At 38.9% G+C, this 24,210-nt stretch overlaps 1 protein-coding gene across 4 annotated transcripts in view; it reads left to right on the top strand.

Moving 5' to 3' along the window:
* The window catches only part of PHF20 (PHD finger protein 20), a 130,993-nt gene that overhangs the window by 79,157 nt on the left and 27,626 nt on the right, over positions 1–24,210 (top strand). For all 4 annotated transcript variants that reach the window (XM_078057146.1, XM_078057148.1, XM_078057147.1 and 1 more), the window contains 3 exons: positions 406–585; positions 20,057–20,335; positions 23,592–23,690. In XM_078057146.1, coding sequence (XP_077913272.1) covers positions 406–585; positions 20,057–20,335; positions 23,592–23,690 — 558 coding nt within the window. The remainder of the gene's footprint in view (positions 1–405; positions 586–20,056; positions 20,336–23,591; positions 23,691–24,210) is intronic.

The raw sequence follows: 24,210 nt of genomic DNA on the forward strand, positions 1-24,210 counted from the left end.
CTTATACCATTCTTCACTGGTGATTCAGTAGACAAACTGTACACGTTTGTGATTGGTTTTACTTAAATATTTCTGAATGTTGGGTTGGAGGTATAGTGCTTAACAAATCCTGTCCCTCTCTCTGTTTCTGGTGCCATCTCGCTCTAGTGCTTCTGCCTTTTTGTCAGCACTTCAGAAAATCCTCTGTTTACTTTGGTCTCTTATTGGCCTTTTTCTTTGAGATGCTCACAGCTCTGGCTGTTATGTGCTGGAAACTGTGAATGTGTTCCTGTATGCTGTGAGGTGAATGGCTTCCTCTAAAAAGTCCCTGGATATCTTAGTCGGCTGTGGGACTTTTGGTTGGTTATATATCTGTATATGTTCCCTGGGCTTTCTTTTTTTTTTTCTTTTCTTTTTTTCTTCTAGGTCAGTTGAAATCTCCTTTGGAAGCTGACCAGGTCTCATCGGCACTGACTTGCCACTCCTTTGGTGATGGATTGGAGGCTGCAGGCTTGGAGTTGAACTGCAAGTCAATGGGAGAAAACAGTATGAAGACGGAACCGGCTTCTCCTCTTGCTGAGTTACAAGAGATTTCTACTGTGGCAGGTTCCTATTTAGTGTTAACTTAATTGTCTTCTTTTTTTTTTTAAGATTTTTATTTATTTATTTGACAGAGAGAGACACAGCGAGAGAGGGGAACACAAGCAGGGGGAGCAGGAGAGGGAGAAGCAGGCTTCCTGCTGAGCAGGGAGCCCGATGTGGTGCTCGATCCCAGGGCCCTGGGATCATGACCTGAGCTGAAGGCAGACGCTTAACGACTGAGCCACCCAGGCGCCCCAACTTAATTGTCTTCTATATATACTTTTGCTTCTGCTTTGATGGTGAATTAAAAAAAATGGACTTTTCTATGATGTTTTTTCACCTTATTAATATTTTCTTACCATTTTAATGCTATATCCTTTTCATATCCAATATTTTTGATATTGCTAATTTGTGTCCCCTCTCTTTTGATTAGTATAGATTTACCAATTTTGTTGATGGTTTCAAAGAACCAATGTTTTACTTTAATTTTCTCTATTTGTCTTTTTAAAATGCCATTGATTTCTGTTGTTTTCTTATCTTTTTTTTAAAATTTCTGTTCTGATCTTATTTTCTTCCTTGACATTTTTCTAGAAACTTAGATCATTGGGAAAAAAAACACAAAAAAACAAAAACTTAGGTCATTAGTTTTAGATCTTCTTTTCTAGTATTAGCATTTAAAATTACAAATTTCCCATTAAGCACTGCTTTAGCTACATGCTGCAAATTTTGATGTGTTGTATTTTCAGTTTCGTTCAATTTAAGATATATTGTGATTTATTTGTTGATAATGGGTTAACTTTGAAGTGTGTTGTTTCATTTCCAAGTTTTGGGGTTTTTAGAAAGACTTTATTGTTACTGATTTGTAATGTAATTCCATTGTGGTCCGAGAGCATACTTTATAGGATTTCAGTCTTTTAAAATTTGTTGGGACTTAATTTTATGGCCCAGCATATGATCTGTCTTGGTGAATGCTCCATATACACTTGAAAAAAAAAATGTGTGTTCTGCCATTATATATCTGTTCTGTATCTGTCAATTAGGTCAAGGTGATTGATGGTGTTTTTCTGACATTTATCTCCACTGATTTTGTTTTTTTGTCTAATTCTATCAGTTTCCAAGGGAGGGATGTTAAAAATCTCTAACCATGATTGTGGATTTGTCTATTTCTCCAATGAATTCTGTCAGTTTTGCTTCATGTATTTTGAAGTTTTGTTATTAGGGGCATACACATTTATAATTGTTATGCCCTCTTGGTGAATTGTTCCCTTTATAATGTGAGATATCATGCTATTTTTGGTAATAGACTTTGACTTGAAGTCTGCTTTATCTGATACTAGTACAGATACTTTTGCTTTCTGTATGCATGGTGTCTCTATTGCTATCCTTTTCTTTCAACATAACTATGTCTTTAAATTCAAAGTGTGTCTTTTATAGATGTGTCTTTTATAGATAGTATATACCTATTTGGGTTTTGGTTTTAACTGCAATGTGTAGTTTGTTTACATTAAATGTAATTATTGATACAGTTGCTTTTAGATCTACCACTTTGCTTTTTGTTTCCTGTTTATCCTGTGTTTTGTTCTTTTCCACCTTTCCTGTTTTTTAGGTTAATTGAATTTTTTTTCAAATTTCATTTTAATTTAGCTATTAGCTATTAGCTATACTTCTTAGCATTTGTTTTAGAGGTTACTGTAGGGATTATGATATGTATCCTTAACTTTCACAGTTTACTTTTAATATTGAACCACTTTATATAAAATGTGTGGTCTATTAATCTTTCCCCCTTTCATGCTCTACCTGTCTCATGATATATCTATATATGCTATAAAATAATTTTTGCTCTTAATAACTATGTATTATAAAGATGAAGAAGACAAAAGAGCTTATTTATGCACATATGTACCATTTCCACTTCTTCATACCTTCCTGATATTTCTTTCCAGCCTTAAAATTTTCCTGTAGTTTTTCTTGTAGTGCAGGTTTCCTGGTGACAAATTCTCTTGGTTTTTGTTTTTCTGAATGACTTTAACTTTCAAACTTGAAGGATATTTCCACTGGGTATAGAATGTGGGGTTTACAGTTTTTTTGTTTTGTTTTGTTTTTAAGCACTGTAAAGGTGTTGTTCATGGTCCTTTGGCCTCTGTTTCTGAAGAGAAGTTAGTGATCATTCATATCATTGTTTCTCTGTGTACAATGTGTTTTCCTTTTGGTTGCTTTTTTTTTTTTTTAAGATTTTATTTATTTATTTGACAGAGAGAGACACAGCGGGAGTGGGAGAGGGAGAAGCAGGCCTCCCGCTGAGCAGGGAGCCCAATGTGGGGCTTGATCCCAGGACCCTGGGATCATGACCTGAGCCGAAGGCAGCCGATTAACGACTGCGCCACCCAGGCGCCCCCCTTTTGGTTGCTTTTAAGATTTTTCTCTTTATCATTGCTTTTTAGCAGTTTGACTATGATTTTTTTTTTTTAAGATTTTATTTATTTATTTGACAGAGAGTCAGGAACACAAGTAGGGGGAGAGGAGAAGCAGGCCTCCCGCTGAGCAGGGAGCCCAATGCAGGGCTTGATCCCAGGACTCTGGGATCATGACCTGAGCCGAAGGCAGACGCTCAATGGCTGAGCCACCCAGGCACCCCTATGATGTATTTTTTTTTAACCTATTTGAGAGTCACTGAGCTTGAATTTGAAAATTAATGTTTTTTTTTTATCAAATTTCAACCATTATTTCTGTGAATATTTTTTTTCTATCCCATTCTCTCTGTTTCTGTCTTCCTTTATTGGTGATTCACATTAGAATTAGTTTAGAGCTTTTGATACTGGGCCACAGGTCACTGGGACATAGTGACTTTTTCTTTTCTTTTTCCCCCTTTTCCCCCTCTTTTTCAAATTGAATAATTTCTATTTTCCAAATTCTTTCTTCTCTCGATTCCAATCTGCTGTTAAGCCCATCCAGTGAATTTTTTATTTCTGATGTTTTTATTTTTATTATTTATTTATTTAGGTTTTTATTTAAAAAAATTTTTTTTCAAGATTTTATTTATTTGACAGAGAGAGAGAGAGAGAGAGAGAAAACGAGCACAAGTATGGGGAGCAGGAGCGGGAGTGGGAGAGGGAGAAGCAGGCTCCCTGCTGAGCAGGGAGCCCAATGCAGGGCTCGATCCCAGGACCCTGGGGTCATGACCCAAGCCGAAGGCAGACGCTTAACCAACTGAGCCACCCAGGCACTCCATTTCTGATGTTTTTTTAGTTCCAGAGTTCCTGTTTTCCTCTAGCTTCTCTGCTGAGATCTTGGAGTCTGTAAATTCGTTATGAGTGTAGTTTTAATAGTTGCTTTAAAGCCCCTGTCTACCAAGTTCAACATCTAGATTATCTTGAAGTTAATCTCCATTGATTGAGTTTTTTTTTCCTCCTGCCTGCAGATCACATTTTCCCTTTTCTTCAGACGTCTAATATTTTGTATTGCATCCTGTACACGGTGTCTGCTATGTTGTCGAGCTTGAATTATATTATGTTCCTCCAAAGAATGCTGATTTCTTTGTTCAAAAGGGCAATTAATTTGGCTTAACTCAAATTCCAAATTTTTTTCCTCTGCAGTGGGCAGCAGCTGAAATCTCTGCTCAATTCTTTTAACTTTTGTTGGGCTGCTTGAAACTGTACATTCAAAGATCAGCCAGAAATTTAGGCAGAGTTTATATGAAGAAATTGAGGCCACCCTTTGGTGGCTTTCCTTTTTAGGACTTTCTCCCTCATTTTCTAGCTGTTGTAGTTGCCCTGAACTTTGTCTTTTATATCTTCAACCAGTAAGACTTAAGTTTCTTACTTGAGTTTTAGCTACCTGGTGTTACTGACTGGAGCCTGCCTTTAGGTGAAAAGCCTTAAAATATGGGAAACTTATCTAGTGCTGTTCTCTTATTCCAATTATCCAACTCTTGTTTCTGCGGGCTTTTTGTTACTCTTTAGTGCCTTTTCATATTTGTTTTTTAATATTTTTTTGTAGTTTATGATGGTTGTATGCAAAAGGGATGTTCGACTATGAGCTTTTCTAACATGACTGAAAGAGAAAATGTTATGGTAATAGGCAGCCTAGGAAGTTGTACACATTCATGACTACACTGAGGGATTTTTTCTTTTAAGTAGTGATAGCTTGTTGCATTAATAGCTACTTGGATGTAACATTTCGATAATGTTATATTTGTGGTAAATGTTCAGAGTCCAGGATGGTGCTGACCATGAATAAATCTTGATCTTTGCTTTTTACAGTGAAGAACATCTAAGCCACTTTTTTTGTGTGTATGTGTATTTTTTATTTTCCTTTTTAAAAAGTACTATAAAAATACTGATCATAAAAATGTCTATATAGAGGCTTTAGGAGTTAAAGTGAGAAGTGTCTTCTATCTTGCTCCTTTTCCCTTGGGTAAACCTCTTATTGTTTGTTATTTTTCCAGATCCTTTTCTATATGTTTACCATAGGTAGGGAAGCAATTAAGATTTAAATGTAATTGGTTTAATTCTAGCCTTATTGTTCTCTTGCTTTTGTAGTCTTCTGGAGATCTATCTTTGTCAGTACACTTGTTTCTTTTTTTTTTTAAGATTTTATTTCTATATTTGACACAGAGAGAGCACAAGCAGGGGGAGCAGCAGGCAGAGGGAGAGGGAGAACCAGGCTCCCTGCTAAGGAAGGAGCCCGATGCAGGACTCGATCCCAGGACCCTGGGATCATGACCTGAGCCGAAGGCAGTGGTTTAACCAGCTGAGCCACCCAGGCGCCCCTTGTTTCATTCTTTTTAATGATTGAATATTAGGGTCTTGTAAGAATGTTCCATCACATATTTAACCATTTCCCTTTTGATGGACATTTAGAGGGTTTCTGAGCAATCAGTGTTTCAAACAATGATGCAGTGGTATTCCTTGAATATATATTTTTGACCACTTGGTGAATAGCCCTTTGGGATAACTTTCTTTGAGTATTGCTGGATTTAAGGGAATGCACATTTTAAATTGCATCTACAAATTACCCTCCAAAAAGACCATTCCACTTAATATTTTGACTAAGAGTATGGTAGAGTATATTTTCCCTTACATTCTTGCCATCTATGGATATTATTCATCTTTTAAATTTTCTCAAATTTGTGTTAACATTGGAAACAAGACTTCATTTTTTAAGTTCTGTGGTTTTTTTAAATGAGATTGAACATTTTTTATGTGTTTATTGAATATTTTTATCTATTTTTCTGTGAATTTTCTTTGCTCACTTCCTATTGGGTTGTTTTTATTATTGATTTGCACAATAAGGTTTTCTTTGTACATTATGGATATTGATCCTTTGTCTTTTATATAAATTGTACTTTATTTTCTCTTGGTCTTTCCACTTGTCTTTTACTTTTATTTATTGTAATTTATAACACCGAAATTAATTAATTTCCTTCAGTATTTAGAAAATAGAGTTATGATCATAATATGCATATAATCAATATTATTACATATGTATTTTACCATATTTAAAAAATCACATTAATTATTGTATAAGCCACCCTTTAAAATTTTTCATGAAAGCCAGTGTTTTCCACTGATAGCTCATACCCCAAAGTTCTTGATCCACATTCATCTTTAAAAATTTCTTTATTTTGTAGTGTTTGACTTACCATGAATTGAAAAGAGTAGAATAAGGGAGAAAGGAATTAAGTGTAGGTAAATTTTGGCATTTCCTAGATGTTTGTGATGGCCTAAGGGCTTGCAGGGTAGCCTTCTTCTGGACTACGGCAGACATAACGAGGGGAAGACATAGCCTTTTGGAAAATTTAGCCAGAAATGAGCTGTAGAATCAAATCTCATGAGATCCTATTGATGACATGGTTCTAGACCTGGGAAGTGTTCCTTTGGTAAATATGGGTCATCTGTAACCTTCTCCCTTTCCAGTGTGTGGAGAGTATGGGCTCTGTTATTCTCAAAATAAAACTTCTTATGTACGTATGAGCCCGGAGGAAGAATGAAGCTTGAGGAGATTTGTGGGTTGCCCATTGTTCCCTGGAGAAGAATATGCTGAGACTTTCTTTTAGTGAGAATCTTGGGGAAATAGTAAAGGTTAAATGAGATTTTGCTAACAAGCTTCGATTGCACATCTTTTTTTACTCAGTTGAAATACCTTCTGAACCTGCTAAGTACCAGGCACTGTGCTAAAATAAGTAGTATTGTTGATACAAGATCAGTAAGACTTAATGGCTACCTGAAGACCATCCTAACTTAGGAGACATGCATGACATTTAAGCTAAATCTTTTCTTTTTTTAATTTAAATTCAATTAGCCAATACATAGTACATCATTAATTTCAGATGTAGTGTTCAACAGTTTTTTTTTTTTTTAAAGATTGTATTTATTTATTTGACAGAGACACAGCGAGAGAGGGAACACAAGCAGGGGGAGAGGGAGAGGGAGAAGCAGACTTCCCGCAGAGCAGGGAGCCCAACGTGGGGCTCGATCCCAGGACCCCGGGATCACGACCTGAGCCGAAGGCAGACGCTTAACGACTGAGCCACCCAGGCGCCCTGTGTTCAACAGTTTTTAAGCTGAATCTTGATGGATGAATAGTACTGTCCCATGAGTGATAGATGGGGTCTGGGTATTCCAGCAGAGGGAACCACATAAGCAAAGGTGTAACACGTTTCCTATTATGTTACTTCATTGACGAGAAGGTAGTCAATTGAATATTTGATGATTCTGTATTTTGACACTACATACTTGTGACTTTATTTAATTTTAGCTGTCACGAAATCTGTACATTTATATTCTCCTTTGTGTTGTACTAATTTTAAGTCGAATTTATATATTTAACAATGAATATACGATTTGAAAGTCTTTACTTTTCTTCTTGAAGGGCAGATTCCAAATATTCGGGGTACTTTAAATTATAAATAGAAAATTTGACTTTGTTAAAAAGGTGAAAGACATTAAAATTTTTTTTTAAAGATTTTATTTATTTATTTGACAGAGAGACATAGCGAGAGAGCGAACACAAGCAGGGGGAGTGGGAGAGGGAGAAGAAGGCTTCCTGCTGAGCAGGGAGCCCGATACGGGGCTTGATCCCAGGATCCTGGATCATGACCTGAGCCGAAGGCAGTCGCCCAACCACTGAGCCACCCAGGTGCCCCTAAATGGTTTTGTTTTTAACAGGACCATTTATAAGACTGACACCATAATGAGTATATGTCATCAGAATTGCATACTTTTATTTATTTATTTATTTTTAAAGAGTTTGTTTATTTATCTGACATAGAGCACAAGCAGAGGGAGAAGCAGGCTCCCCACTGAGCAGAGAGTCTGATGTGGGGTTTGATTCCAGGACCCTGGGATTGTGACCTGAGCCGAAGGCAGACGCTTATCCAACAGAGCCACCCAGGCGCCCTTTATTATTATTTTTTTTAATGTAGGCTCCATGCCCAGAATGGAGCCCAACGTGGGGCTTGAACTCATGACCCTGAGATCAAGACCTGAGCTGAGATCAAGAGTCAGACACTTAACTGACTGACTAGTCGGGTGCCTCCCCCACCCCTTTTTCTTAAGTAGGTCTCACGTTCAATGTGGAGCCCAATGTGGGGCTTGAACTCATGACCCCAAGATCAAGAGTTGGATGCGTAACTGAGCTGCCCAGATGCCTGTTTGGCGGGCGGGTGGGGGAGTGTCCTTGACCACATGCCATGTGGTTAACATAAGTGGTATAGCAGAGCAGCATTTTGAAAATAGTAAACTGAAAGTATTCAAATATTCACTCCTGGCTCCTCCATGGTGCCTTTAGGTTGGTCTTTTGTCCCACTGGGTCTAGAGTGTTGTGCCTTAGCCTTGTGGCCTTTTCTTGGGTGTAAATGATTTCCCTTTTCTTGCTGAGCCTTCTGTCAGGGGTAGCACTCCTCTCCTCCCAACCTACTTTTCTGTCATGTGGGAGAAATGGACTTGATGTTCAAATGAGGTGGAAATTTAATCTCAGAACCTGGTTGTCTGTTTTGGTGTGGAGAGCTCTAGATGACAGCCATGTTCCTTATAATTTAGAAGACTAAGCTCTTAAATTATATTGTCTTGAGGGTGGTGTTATGTTAGACATCGCTTGAAATTGGGAATGAATTGTTCCTACATCACCAAGAAATATGCTGTGCAGATAAGAGGAGTGAGGAGACTAGGCTAGAGGCTAAATCCAGTGCCTGTTTTATTTACTTATTTATTTATTTATTATTTTATTTTATTATTTTTAAAAAAGATTTATTCATTTATTTGACAGAGAGAGCGCGCACGCGCAAGCACGGAGTGCAGCAGGCAGAGGGAGAGGGAGAAGCAGGCTCCCTGAGGAGCAGGGAGCCCAACTCGGGGCTCGATCCCAGGACCCTGAGATCGTGACCTGAGCCGAAGGCAGACGCTTAACCGACTGAGCCACCCAGGCACCCCTATTTTAAGATTTTAAAATTTATTCATTTGAGAGAGAGCATGAGCAAGGAGTGGGGGAGAGAAGCAGACTCCCGCTGAGCAGGGAGTCTCACGTGGGGCTTGACCTCAGGACCCTGAGATCATGACCTGAGCCAAAGGCAGATGCTTAGCCAACTGAGCCACCCAGGCGCCCCCTCCAGTGCCTGTTTTAAAGTTTACACATTTGGGGGGGGGTTTAAGTTCTTTCCAAAAGACACACATACAATTTCTGTAAGATTTTATGTCTTCTTTTGCTTCTTCAAGTTACACAGAGGATCTTCTGGGGAATAATTTTGAAACCACTGCAACTAACTAAGTACTTGCCCATTTTTCTAAGAGGTTATAGCAATGGTAGAGGTCAGATTACCTTGAGTTTGAACTAGGAAGAATTAGTGCTCTGGGCTATTTGCTTTGATTACTTAGAAGCCAGAGGAGAATACTGTTGAAATTCTTCTACTTGGGCAGGCCATTTGTTTATGTTGTAAAATAAAATTATTAGTGTAGATGTCCTTAGAAGTTCAGAGAGCTCAGATTATTCTCTAAATCTGGGCCCAACCTATTTGGTCATTCACAGGTTACAGGTCATTCACAGCTTTTAGAAAATGCGCTGTAGTCCATTCATTCGTTGTAGTCAACAAATGTGTAGTGCCATCTAAGTGTCAGACTATTCTAAGCTCTCTCATTTGTGAATATTCTACATGAACCACAGAATAAATAAGAGAGAAGACCTAATAGAAGTACAGGCTTATTCAGTTTTTTGCTTTTTGTTTTTTTTTTTTAAACTGTGTACCCTTTAGAAATGGGACATTTTGCTGCGTGGTTTAGATCAGTGATTCTAACCCACAGAGTCTTGATATGTTGTCAGTTATAAAATGAATAGGAAATTATTTGTCACTAAAATACTGAATGTTTACAAATGACTTACTTGTAAATTAACCAGGTATGTTTTAGAGTAATGCCTATAATAGTTTTTGCAAATGATTTATTTTAAAATTAATCAGGTCCATTTTAGTGTAATACCTACAGTAGTTTAGCTTTCATGTACTTGTGTTCTCTGTTTTCTTGAGTAGAAGAGTCATAGGGTTATAGCCATTGTAGTTTGGGAAGTTATAAGTGTCTATGGTTTGCCATCAGGCATGTACTGGTGGAGAATTGCTTGAGAATTCATTGCTCTAGGGTTAGAGAAATGAATGAGACATCTGGTCAATGCTCTAGGTCTTTCTGTCTAGGGGAACTGATAAGACTGCAGTTGCCTGTAATATAAAAGTAATAAATACTTAAAATAAAACCATGGGAGAGAATACTGACAGTAATAATGTGTGCTTGCCGCATGAAAGTTGAACTCAGGACTCACTTATTGAGCCCTTACTATATGCCCAGGAGCTCTGCTGACTGTTAAGTATACAGTGATGAATGGGGCACTCTTGGTTTTAGTGTTCATTAAATGCTATTTGGATCTGATTCTGGGAGAGAGGTGATATTTAGGTTGGTGGTTTGGGGGCAGGGGTGGAAGAAGGTGGTACTTTCACAGGGCCTTGAAGGATGAGTAGCAATTAGGCATTTGGAGATGGAGCAACATCAACAGCATAATCATAGAGTCTTCGGAGACTGTTAGGTGTGCTTTCTGACTTAATTGCAGGCTTTCTGAACTGGGTTAAGGTTGAGTAGGTACATTGCTGCCAAACTGAGGTCAGCTGCTTTGAAGAGTTGATGGGGATTACTGACAATGCTTGGTTCTCAGATGGGGATAGCCCTGAAGTGTTCACCTGGATCTCTCGGTTGGTAAGGTTGCTTTCCTCCTACTTAGCTATTATTCTTTGGCCTTAAGGTATTTTAAAGTATTTTTTCTGAATTGTTTGAAAATAAATTGTGGACTTCTACTCCTAAATACTTTGTTGTATATTTCTTACATTATATTACCATAATATAATTATCAAAATCAGGACCTTATTCAAAGTTCACCAAAGATTTTGTTGGTACCTTTTACCTTATTTATGGAAGTGATCTTGTCTTCATTCAGTATACTCTTTTTGGTAACTTGCTTTTTTATGTTGATAAATTTGAAAAGAAATCCAGAAAAATACAAGAATAATAAAACCAACATTCATGTCTCCCACTGCCTGGAACTGTTGGTATTTGTTCATGCATGCCACAGGTCCTTACACTGGCCTGCAGTGGCCCTGCTTCTTCTGGCTACCTGTTACCTCTCCTCACTCTCTTTGCTGCTTGACTCTACTCCAGCCACATGGCCTGCTTGCTATCTTGTAGACACAGCGGGTGTGCTCTTACCTGTGGGCTTTCATTTGGCACATTTATTGAATACCTTTTATACCTGACCAGAGCAAATAGATCCATTGGAAGACTTGTTTCATCAGTTAAGTAGTGGGTGATATTTAATTAACTGGGTCATTCATTCAATTACTTCAAGTAATTCAAGTCAATTACTTGAGCACTTCTTATTTACCAAAACTTTGAGGGGGAGAAAGGAAAGCTGGAAAAGATTAGGAAAACACAGAAAGTTGAATAACTGATCTCTTTGACCTCAGGAGGCATGTACTTATAAGAATGGATAGTCTTGGACACCTCCAGTTGATAAATGGGGAATTGCATTATTGATTGATTACCCAGCTTAAATATTTCTAGATCTGCCATAGTGTTGGCAACTCTTCAAAAAAAAATTTCATGTAAGTCCTATTTTTTGATGCAGTGATTCTTTTTTCTAAGATTCCTGTTGGATATGGGGATATAAAAAATCAACATGTATGACCAAATAAAGAATGCTTTGAAAATTAATGTGAAAAGGTAGTTCAGTATGTTTTCTAAGATGTTTAAAGTTAAATTACTTCAGTTACTCATTAGTTTTTTTCATGGAAAAACATAACATAGCAGGAACTTGATGTTGTCCCAGACTGTGGACTTAGTATCATCATTTTTGAGTAATAAGGAAACAGCAATGAAAGGTTTTTCTTAAGGTTTGATTTTTAAAGTAAAATACGATTTCTTATAATTTGAACACTAAGGCATACTAATTCTTTATGAGTATTAGTTTTTTTTTTTTTAAGATTTATTTATTTATTTATTTTAGAGACAAGTGGGTGGGGGAGGAGCAGAGGGAGAGAGAGAATTCTGAAGTAGACTTCCTGCTGAGCTTGGAGCCCATCGCGGGGTGGACCCTAAGATCATGACCCGAGCCAAAATCAACGGTTGGCCATCCAAGCAACTGAGCCAGACAGGCGCCCCAATGAGTATTAGTTCTTGATGAATTTTTTAACTCTGAATTAAGTCAGCTGGGACCTCTATTTAAAAAACTATTTTGTAGCGGCACCTGGCTGGCTCAGTTGGTAGAGCATGCGATTCTTGGTCTCAGGGTTGTAAGTTCGAGCCCAATATTGGGTGTAGAAATTCCTTAAAAATAAAATCTTAAAAAAATTACTTTATCGAGTCATTTTGCTGAATTTTTTCCCCTCATAAATTTCAAAACCAATGCATGCCTGGAATAATTAAAACCAAGTAAAAGAAAATAAAAAGTGAAATGTCCTCCCTTATATAGATAGCATTCTGACTCTTGAAGGAGCCATGGTACAGTTTGGTGTATGGCCTTCCATCCTTCCAGACATGGTTATGGTACATATACAAACATTTATATACAGGTATAACTTAAAAAAACATAGTAATGGAATCATATTCTTACATTATTCAGTGGCTTACAATTTTCATTTATGTATTTTTCTGTGTTAGTACATACCTCCTTTCACAATTACATATAATTTATTGTATGGGTATTCTATAATTTATTTACTGTCCCCTGCTGAAAAATCTTAAGTTATTTCTAATTTTTCACTATTCTGTTTTATAGGCAAAGAGCCTAATATTTGGCAAGAAGGACTCAGCCATAGTTGCACAGTTCCTACTGGCTGGTGATACAGGGTCTCTGACTCCCATCTTCCAACTGAGTGCCTAAAGCCATCTGATGAGATGCTGGGTGCTATATAAATTGAGACATGAACACAGTCCCTGTCTAGGGAAGTTGCACAGTATGTGAAACAGAATTCCCACAGCTCTTGAGGGCACTTGTTAAAGCAGTGTATATACTCTGAGTAAGAGGCTTAGTAGGGTGGCCAGGTTTGAAGAGGAGTGTGTGGTACAAGTGATGTCAGTACTCCAGACAGGGTGGTGCCTTTGGAATTCTTTAATTTGAGGGAGGAAGACGGGTTGATCTGGAAATGGAATGATGTTTCTGTGGTGTTTCTTTTGGAACATGGGCTTAGTGGTGAGTACAGGATGATCTAGAAAGATGGCTGGGAGAGAGATTGTTTTGTTGAGGATTCATTCACCAGGAATGTATTATGTAAGTAAGCAGGAAGGAGGGCGGTATGATCATCAGAAACATCCAGCAGGGTCCCTGGAGGCCAGGATGCTGTCACATTAGTCAGTTTAGTAATTCCTGTCCTGAGCTGGTACCAGTCTTGGAATTTCTAACCTGGATGGAGTCCCGATCCAGGAAATCTGTGTGAAGGAAGCTCTTGAACCGCAGGAGGAGGAGCCAGGGAAGCCAGTGCATGTCTAGTCAAGAGCAAAAGAGAGGTGATAGCCCCTCCAAACATGGCTCCGGCATTTGGGGCAGCTCTGCCATCTTGTGGAATAAATGCTCAGTGATTTTTTTTTTGAGGACTGAGTGCAGAGGTTTGCATCTAGGGGAAAGCCTTGGCAGGGTTGTTTTCTTCCCACTTAACTGTTCTGTGGCCTCAAAGTAGTTTTCTTGCATATATTTTTTTTCTGCATATATTAATTTTTTTTTTTATTAAATAAACTCTACCCCCAATGTAGGGCTTAAACTCACAACTCCCAAGATCAAGAGTCACATGGTCTGCTTTCAAAGCCAGCCAAGCACCCCTCTGCATATATTTTTAATAAGTTTTAAGACTGAAGTAATTTCAGACTTATAAATAGTTGGAAAAGTAGTACAAAGAATTCCTATATATCTTCAACCAGATTCTCACACTAGTTTGCAGTTTGCCATGTTTGCTTTATTATTCTTTTTTTTTTTTTTTAATTATTTTTTTAAAAGTAGGCTCCACGCTGGGCAAAGCTCGAACTCAAAACCCTGAGAACAAGACCTGAGCTAAGATTGAGATGGATGCTTAACCGACTGAGCCACCCAAGTGCCCCCCCACTTTTTTTTAAAAGATATTTTCTTTCTTTTTTTTTTTTTAAGATTTATTTGTCAGAGAGAGAGAGTGCACAAGCAGGGGGAGCGGCAGGCAGAGGGAGAAGCAGGCTCCCCGCTGAGCAGGGCTTGATCCCAGGACCCGGGGAACATGACCTGAGCTGAAGGCAGACGCTTAACCTACTGAGCCACAGGCGCCCCATCATTTTTTTTTCCAAAGTAATCTCTACACCCAATGTGGGACTTGAACTCACAACCGTGAGATTCAAGAGTTGCATGCTCTACTGACTGAGCCAGCCAGGTACCCCAGTTATTCCCTTTTTAAAATTAATTTTTAAAGATTTTATTTATTTAATTTGTCAAAGCGAGAGAGAGTGAGCGAGCACGAGCAGGGGGAGGGTCAGAGGGAGATGCAGTTTCCCCGCCGAGCAAGGAGCCTGACACTGGACAAGATCCCAGGCTCCTGGGACCTGAGCCGAAGGCAGACGCTTAACCGACTGAGCCACCCAGGCATCCATATTCCCTTTTTTAGAAAGTATTATTTTTGAATTGTTTGGCATAAGTTGCAGAACTTTACCCATAAATATTTCAGTGCATATTTCCTAAAAACAAGGACATTCTCTTACATTACTACAATATGATTATCAAAATCAGGACCTTATTCAGACTTCCTTAGTTGTTCTAATAATGTCCATTATAGCAAAAGTAGGAAAAACATTTTTTCCTGGTCAGGATCCAATCCAGGATGACACATTGGATTTCATTGTTTCTTTAGTCTCCTTTCATCTGAAATAATTCTAAGGTCTTTCTTTGTCTTTCATGACCTTGATATTTCTGAAGGATATGATGTCCCTCAGTTTGGTGTTTCCTGATGTATCTTCATGATTAGATTTAGGTTATCAACTTTTAGTAGAAATACCGTATAGGCAACATGTTCTTTTTAAGTGCATTCTATCAGGAGGCACATGATATCTGTCCCATTTATCGGTGATGTTAACTTTGATCACTTGGCGAAGGTAGTATCTGTTTTACTGTCAAGCTATTATTTTTCTCTTTATAATTAATAAATTTCTTGTGAGAGGATATTTTGAGGCTATGTAAATATTTTGTTTCTCCATGAAACATTCACCTACTCTTTTAGCATCTGTTGGTATTTTTTGTCTGAAACATTGTTTACTCTGATGACTGCCACATAGTGATTTCTAACTTTAATAATTTCTTTTATATTTTATTAATTTGTATTCTATTATAAGGAAGAGGTTTCCCTTCTTTCTTTCTTTCTTTGTATCCACATGGATTCATGGATTCTTTGTTCTATGGGTTACAATCTGTGTCTGTCATTTTTTTCTTTTTTAAAGATTATTTGAGAGATAGAGCATGAGCAGGGGGAAGGGCAGAGGGAGAGAGAGAATCTCAAATAGACACCCTGCTGAGCATGGGGCCCTATGCGGGTCTCTATCTCATGACACTGAGATCGTGACTGAGCCAAAATCAAGAGTTGGACGCTTAACCGACTGAGCCACACAGGCGCCCGGTGTGTCTATGGTTATTTATTTAAATACCCACATTGTCCTAGATTTGGCCAGTGGGAGCCTTTCAGACTGGTTCCTGTATCTTCTTCATTCTGTGATAACTTCTTTATATATACATTTTAAAGATTTTATTTACTTAAAAAGATTTATTTAATTTTTAAAAAGATACTATTTATTCATTTAAGAGAGAGACAGCATGCGCAAAAGCTGGGAGTGGGCAGAGGGAAAGGTAGAAGCAAACTCCCTACTGAGCAGGGAGCCCGACATAGGGCTTGATCCAAGCACCCTGGGATCATGACCCGAGCCGAAGGCAGATGCTTAACCCACTGAACCACCAAGGTGCCCCTAAAGATTTTATTTTTAAGTAATCCCTACACCCAACTTGGGGCTCAAACTCAAAACCCTGAGATCAAAAATTACGTGCTCCACCAACTGAACCAGCCAGCCCCTGCCCCACCGTGCCTTTTTTTTTTTTTTTTTTTTAATGTGAACACTTCTTTACTTTCTGGCTTAAGATGTTCAAGCTCATCTTGTACTTACCCATCCTTTCAGCAAGGATTTAGAAACCCTTGGATTTCTCCAAGAAGTCCTGATTTATTTTAAGTGAAAAACTGTATTTAAACCAAGATCTGGGTGCTAGGTATGCTTGTTGCTCCTGGGGTATACATAGGAAATGTGGAAGTTCCTCTTACTGCCTGCATTTCTAGCCCAGGCTCCTCTCTAGAGATAACCCACTATCAACATCTTGATTTTCTATCTTTCTGGTTTTCTCTGCATCTAAAAAAATTTATTTACTTATTTTAAGTAATCTCTGCACCCAGTGTGGGGCTCAAACTCACAACCCTAAAATCAAGAGTTGCATGCTCTTCTGACCGAACCAGCCAGGCATCCCCCTTTCTATGTATTTTTATAATATCTTTTTTTTCCCCACCTATAACCATACATGGGGTCATATACTATGGTATGGACTGGGCAACTTTCTGTTTCACTTAGTATATCTTGAGATTATCCATATCAGTAAGTACAGAGCTACTTCATTCTTTTAAATAGCGGATTAGAATGACATAATGCAGACTTCCCATAATTTATTTAACTGTTGCTCTACTTAAGGACATTTTTTTTACTCGATGCATTTGACTAGACTTGCTATGAATATTTAAATCCATTCATGTTTCTCTTTGATTGCCTCTGTTGCTTCAGAGTTGATAAAGTTATTTCTTCACAGACCTGAAAAATGTTTTACCCATTATAGTATTGGAAATACATGTCAAAAAAGTGTTAAACTACTGGGATCACACGGCGTCACTGCTGACAAGAATACCAGCTGTATTAGGGGATGGTGCTGAGGGTACATACATAAGACAATGAGACGTGGCCCTTATCCTCTGGCTGGAGAAGTAGCAAATAACAGAATCCAGGAGTAGATCTGAAGTGCTAAAGATGAGGTGCATCAGGTAGTCATTTGTGCCAGGAGTTGATGGCATGTGGTCCCTGAGAGCCACGGCCATCTGGGCAACTTCCTGCATGTGGAGTGGGCTGAGTTTGGATAGAAGTGGACATTTGGCCAAGCCATGGAGGAATGGCAGGGAGAGGGCAAAGCCTGAGTGGAGGTATGAGCTATGAGAGCATGAAGCAGTTGTTTGGGCCAGCAGTCAGCTAGGTAGCTGCTGAGGCCTCATTATGGGTTAATGGGAGATGAGTTTGGAAAGCAGGGTGGTACTTAGATTGACATGGGCTTAGAATGTCAGGGTATGGTCAATGAGACTAAATATCACCATCATAATCCTCTAACTGTGAGGTTTGAGGTTCTGGTAATGGGTATTTAAAAAAGGGTTAAATAGGATATTATTTCTAAACCACATTTCAGAAAACATAGTTTAAAAACTTTTTTTAGTATAAAGATAATGTATATTTATCATAAAAGGGAAAGTATAAAAATATTACCCAAGTATAAAGAAAACGAGAGGGTTCTGATCCTGCTTTATATGATCTACTGCTATGTAACAATATTACCACAAACATAGTGGCTTAAGACAACACATTTATTTTCTCGTAGTTTCTGGGCACGAGGAATCCAGGCGGAGCTTAACTGGGTCCTCTGCAAGACTGCAGTCAAGGAGTTGACCAGGGCTGTGTTCTTATCTGAAAACTTTGCTGGGGAAGGATTTGCTTCCAGGCTCACATGGTTGTTGGCAACATTCAGTTTCTTGCATGCTGTCAGACTCTCAGTTACTTGTCCCTTGGGCTTCTCCATAGAGTAGCTCACAACATAGCATGTTTTCATCAAGTCTTCAAAGGAGAATACCTGCTAGTAAGGTAGATGTTAAATATTACAAATATAATCACAAAAGTTTTTTTCAAGAAAGGTGGCATACTGTCACCTTTGCTCATTCCAATAGAGGCAAGTTATAGGTCCTGCCTACACTCAAGGGGAGGGGATTACACATGGATGTGAATACCAGGAGGCAGGGATTTTTAGGAGACGTTTTATATTTTCCCCTATTTTCCTCCCAAAAGTAAAGAAAACATTCCTTAGAGTTATTGTTCTTAAAAGCAAATTCAAATTCTATGGACCGTTTTTCTCTGCATACATCAACGTATAGTAGTAATTTTGGGAGAGGCAAAAGCAAAGGGTGACTCTTGAGATTTTGAGCCTTGGAGCCCAGGGGAGAGTTCTATGTTTTGCCTTGATTCCTCCAAACAAAAATCTGTTAAACATGAGGAAGAGCACATAGCATTTAAGTGATAACACCAGTAACTGCTTGGAAATACTGATTTCCATACTGTTTTCTAAAACAGGCGTAACTTGGTCCTAGTGATTTACTTTCTACCCAAAGGGTAATTCCATTAACCTTAGCTTTTGAACCAGGCTCCCTTGAGGATTTAATTTTTATATTTTCTGCCTTTTGTCTCCTAGTAACTGCTCCCTCGTTGACAAAAGACAGTAGTATCCCAGAGTAGATGATGTCACTTAGCTGGCTGGTGCCATCAGTGACATATGATCCAGATAAACTCCCATTGGGAAATACACACCTGTGTGAGACCTGGGATCTACTCAGACTGTGTGTGGCATGCTTTTCCAGCACAACCATTTGTCTATATATTCCATTTCATTTCATGTTACTTTTCTTCTCTTAACTGCATCTTACTAATTTGAAGCTCTTTCTTTATCTGTTATATAAAGTGATTTTAAAGCATTCTGCTTTGGGATGTGTATATATATGTATAATTTTTCACTTGTTTAAATTGCCCATATGATGGCATCCGTCACATCATCGAGTGTAGCAGCTTTGTTATCATACCCTAGTGCTGATTTTGAAATATAGAATATGATTTAGATTGACTTTAAATATTTTTTTATTTCTTCTGATTGTGGAATAGTATTTGAAAATGTAATCCTAATATTTACCAATGGTTCAGTATGCTTTCTGCTTCTAATGGAAATTATATCGCTGCATTAAGGAAAAATGTGATTCACTCAAGGAGGGTCTACTCAGGATATTCTTGGGTAACCTAATCAAATAGGGTAGGAGAATTTGAGTTTAAGGTGATTGCTCTCATTGGGGTGAGAGCATTGTGAAGTGAGTCTTCAATAAGCTGTTTCCAACACACATGAATTCCTTGTTGACAGCTCTATTTTTTGTCATTGATACACGATAGACTATTGCCTTCTGTTTATTTGTTTTTTTGGGGGGAGGGGGCATTTCAAACATTTTTTGTCCTTTTAAATTTGATCATTGACTCCCAAATTCTCCTCATGCCTTCAAGATCCATTTATGTGGTTGTCTTTTTTTTTTCTGTCTCTGAGTCCCTTTGTTCAAACAAAGTACACGATAGCAGAATCTCAAAAACCTTTGTAACAGTTACATTCTCTTTGTGCAGAAACCATTGTGAGATCCCTTTGGTTTCATAGAGATCCCACCAGAATATTCCCTAGTTCCGTCCACACACACAAGTATCAGGATGGTAGTAAGTTTGAATCTGGTCCAACTCATGAGTAATAAGTGCTGGGTTGGGTCCCTGATTTTTTTGGTTTGTTTTTAAGGATTTTCCCCTATTCTTTCCCCACAGTCTACAACCTTGAGAACTTGTATGGCTGCTTAACAAACAAACAAAAAACATGTTGATCTTTTCTTTCAGAAGATGAATCATGGTTGAGTCTGTATTATTTATCCTGAAGTTGTATCCATTCTCTCCAAACAGTAATCTGGGGAGGTAATGGCTGTCTGGTGTCTCCAGCTACATATGCATTCTGCTCTTTCACTTTCTGTTGCCATGTATTAATGCATATGTTATAATAACTAGGATAAGCACAAGGGATCTTTGTTTTTGTTTGTTTTCTTTTTCAGTAACAAATACTTTTAAGAAAGCAGATGATTTTGTGACATGTAAAGCACCAGCTGTCGACCTAGATCACAAGTTCAGGTGCAAGGTTGTGGATTGTTTAAAATTTTTCCGCAAGGCCAAACTGTTACACTATCACATGAAGTATTTCCATGGGATGGAGAAGTCACCAGAGCCAGAGGAAAGCCCAGGAAAGAGGCATGTCCAAACGAGGGGCTCGTCAGTTTCGGACAAGGCCAACCAGGAGAGCCTGACCAGGAAGCGGGTCTCTGCCAGTTCCCCAAGTAAGTATTTTGGTTCTGTGTTGTATCTATATTATAGAGGACTCTGTTGCTGAGGTCACACTGCTTGCATTTCTCACACAAAAGAAGGCATTAGGTTGGTCTGGTCCAATTTAATCTCAAAGATTGAAAATGACAAGTGATCCTTAGGAGTTGCATCATGGGGCTGTGGCCCTCCTGGAAGAAATAGAAATACCTAACTGTTATTCTTACCTTGGCCTCCTGCTGTTCAAGTTACCTTGAGAAGTCACTTAGCTTTTGAAGGCCCTGTAATCCTAGTATGAGTGGGGACAGTCAAGGAAAGGGAACTCCTTCAGAAGCCAGCAGTGAACTTGAGCTGAGAACAACATGGGTGCAGTCATTCTATCCCCCAAGCCTACTCCATCCCTGCTAGCAGGGCAAAAGAACAAAAGAACTAAAACATGTGTGGGATTCTTTTGCTGTTTCCAAATTTGAGTTCAATTTCATCTTAATTGTAACTGAAGATATTTTCTAACAGCACTGTTTATTTTGCATAGAAACGATAATGGTAGTAGTAAGGGTTACCACAAAATCTCAAGTTCACGTCTTATTACAAAGAACTGTTTTGGAGATTTTTTTCTAAAACTTACAGATTGAAAAATTACATGTTTCTGGGGGAATTTCAGAAGCCCCCCCCCTTTTTTTTAAGTAAACTCTGTGCCCAGTGTGGGGCTTGAACTCACGACCCCAAGATCAAGAGTTGCATGGTCTACTGACTGAGCCAGCCAGGTATCTACAGAAGACTTTTTAATGAGTTTTTGGTAAATTCTACAAGCTCTTCAGCTTCTTTTTACCTGAAATTATAACATCACTATATATTTTTGGCTTATAACTTCTCCATTAAAATACATAGGTATTTTTTTTTAACGATTTATTTATTTATTTTAAGAGAAGGTGGGGAGGGGCAGAAGAAGAGAATCTTTCACGCAAACTCCCCGCTTAGTGAGGAGCCCAACATAGGACTCAGTCCCACAACCCAAGAGATCTTGACCTGAGCCAAAACCAAGAGTTGGATGCTTAACCAACTGAGCCACCCAGGTGCCCCAAAATACATAGTTATTAAATGGTATATGGAACTCCTAGGACATGTGACAGTGTTCCCAAGAAAGTGTGAAATCAGGTTTCAGAACAGTGGGGCAGGCCATGTGAACTAAGGTGATCTCTGACCCTGTGAGAGATCAGTCCTCAGCCACGTTGTGAAGATATAGTGGGAGTTTCTTAGTCATATGTGATGCATTATTCATTAGAAATATAATGCAAGCCACATGTAACTTTTTCTAATAGCCACATTTTATTTTATTTTTATTTTTATAATGTTTATTTTTTAAAGATTTTATTTATTTATTTATTTAAGAGAGAGGGAGAGCACAGAGGTAGAATGAGAGGGAGGAGAAGACTCCCTGCTGAGCATAGAGCCCCATGTGGGACTTGATCCCAGGTCCCTGGGATCATGACCTGAGCCGAAGGCAGATGCTTAACCGACTGAGCCACCCAGGCGCCCCTCTTTTTACATTTTATTATTATTTTTATTTATTTATTTTTTTTTTTAAAGATTTTATTTATTTGACAGACGCAGTGAGAGAGGGAACACAAGCAGGGGGAGTGGGAGAGGGAGAAGCAGGCTTCCCATGGAGCAGGGAGCCCGATGCGGGGCTCGATCCCAGGACCCTGGGATCATGACCTGAGCCGAAGGCAGACGCTTAACGACTGAGCCACCCAGGCGCCCCTAAGTAAACACATCTTTTGCTTCCCAGACTTTCCCTATGCCTGTTTTTAATTCCTCCTTTCTACTCCTCCCTTCCTCTCATCGGGCACTGTTTTTTAATTTTAATTTTAATTTATTTTTTTAAGATTTTATTTATTTATTTGACAGAGAGAGCACAAGCAGGTGGAATAGCAGGCAGAGGGAGAAGGAGAAACAGGCTCCCCGCTGAGCAAGGAGCCCAATGTGGGGCTCGATCCCAGGACTCTGGGATTATGACCTGAGCTGAAGCCAGTCGCCCAACCAACTGAGCTGCCCAGGCGCCCCTTGGGCGCTGAAATAGACTACTTTTCATCTAGAATTTTATACAAATGGAATCATGCAGATACTAGATTTTATCTGGCTCCTTTCACTTAGCATACTTATCTTGAGATTCACTTAGGTTGCTGCACATACTAATACTTCATGCTTTTATTGCTGAAAAGTATTCCATTGTGTGAACACACCACAAGTGATTCATTGACTTGCTGATGGACATTTGGACATTTTTTACTTTGTGTGATTACAGTTACAGCTTCAGTGGACGTTCATGTACATGTCTCTGTGTGGACACGGTATCCCTTCTCTTGAGTAAATATCTAGGAGTAGAGTGGTTAGGTCCTAGGATATGTGTGCTTAAACCCTTCTTGACATCTACAGAGTAAGGCTTGATCAATTATATGAAATGCTATGGACACATTTGATAAGCAAAACAACTGGATTTTGCAATGGTAAGGCTGTTGTTAACTTTGAAAACTGAAAACAGTCTCAGAGTGGTAGGTGGGAAGATTTTTAGAATGGAATTAGGAAAAACTGAAGTGAGAAGTTTGGACAGGGAGTGTTGATGACTTGAGTTTGCTGTGAAGAGTAGCAGAGAATGAAGTTGTGGTATTTGGAAGGTGCGTATTGTTCATTTTTAAATGGGTAATTTTATGTTATGTGAATTGTACTTCAGTTATAAAAAAAAAGAAACAACATCTTGACATGCAGGTCACACCGTAAGCCACATAAATCAGCATCTCTATGGGTGGGACGTGGGCACTCACTTTTTAAAAATCTCACCCGGTGATTGTAGTATGTAGCCAGTGAGGAGTGATCTAAGTAGGGTTGGCAAACTTACTCTGTAGAGGGCCAGACAAATATTTTCAGTTTTGAGGGCCATAAAGTCTCCATCTTCACTCCTCAACTCTGCTGTTGAAGCATGAAAGCAGCCATCATCAATATATAACGAATGAGCATGGTGTGTTTCAATAAAACAAAGTAACAGGCAGTGGGCCAGAGTTTGCCCACCGTTGGTCTAAAGGCTAGATGATGGAGAAGGGGTTCCAGAACCTTGAGGAGGATAGAAGGTAACCTCGTAGGCAGAACCAGATCCAGAACTCTGTTCCTTTGCCCATTTTAGTTCTTCACATTGGACATACTTACTTGAGAATGAACATCTTAGTGATGGAAACAAGATGTTAGAAAGTCAAGACTTACACTTATTTTTAATTCCAGCTGCAAAAGATAAGGAAAAGAATAAAGAGAAGAAATTCAAAGAGTTTGTGAGAGTGAAGCCAAAGAAAAAAAAGAAAAAGAAAAAGAAAACCAAACCTGGTAATTTTCCCCTGGGGTGTTTCACAACCATGGGTTGGGGAGGGGTTGCTTTGTCTCCTGGCCTCTGAACTTGCACTGAGGAGAGGAGGGGCCAGCAGGCCTTTAAGGGAGCTTGTGGGCTCAGCCTGGCATGGACCTTGGCAGGGGAGGAGTCTATTCATCCTGGGTGTTACAAGGCCACATTGGCATTTAGGAAGACCTTCTTTCTTTCTGCATTGGCCAGTGTGCCCTGTCATAGGGTAGTGCATGTGAAACATTATAATAAGAGAGGATATGCAGGTGAATGATTGTATTTGTTTGCACACACAACTCTTTTTTTTTTTTAAGATTTTATTTATTTAATTAATTTATTTTTAAAGATTTTATTTATTTATTTGACAGAGAGAGACACAGCGAGAGAGGGAACAGAAGCAGTGGGAGTAGGAGAGGGAGAAGCAGGCTTCCCGCTGAGCAGGGAGCCCGATGCGGGGCTCGATCCCAGGACCATGGGATCATGACCTGAGCCGAAGGCAGACGCTTA

Source organism: Halichoerus grypus, chromosome 10, assembly GCF_964656455.1.
Source record: "Halichoerus grypus chromosome 10, mHalGry1.hap1.1, whole genome shotgun sequence".
NCBI lineage: Eukaryota > Metazoa > Chordata > Mammalia > Carnivora > Phocidae > Halichoerus > Halichoerus grypus.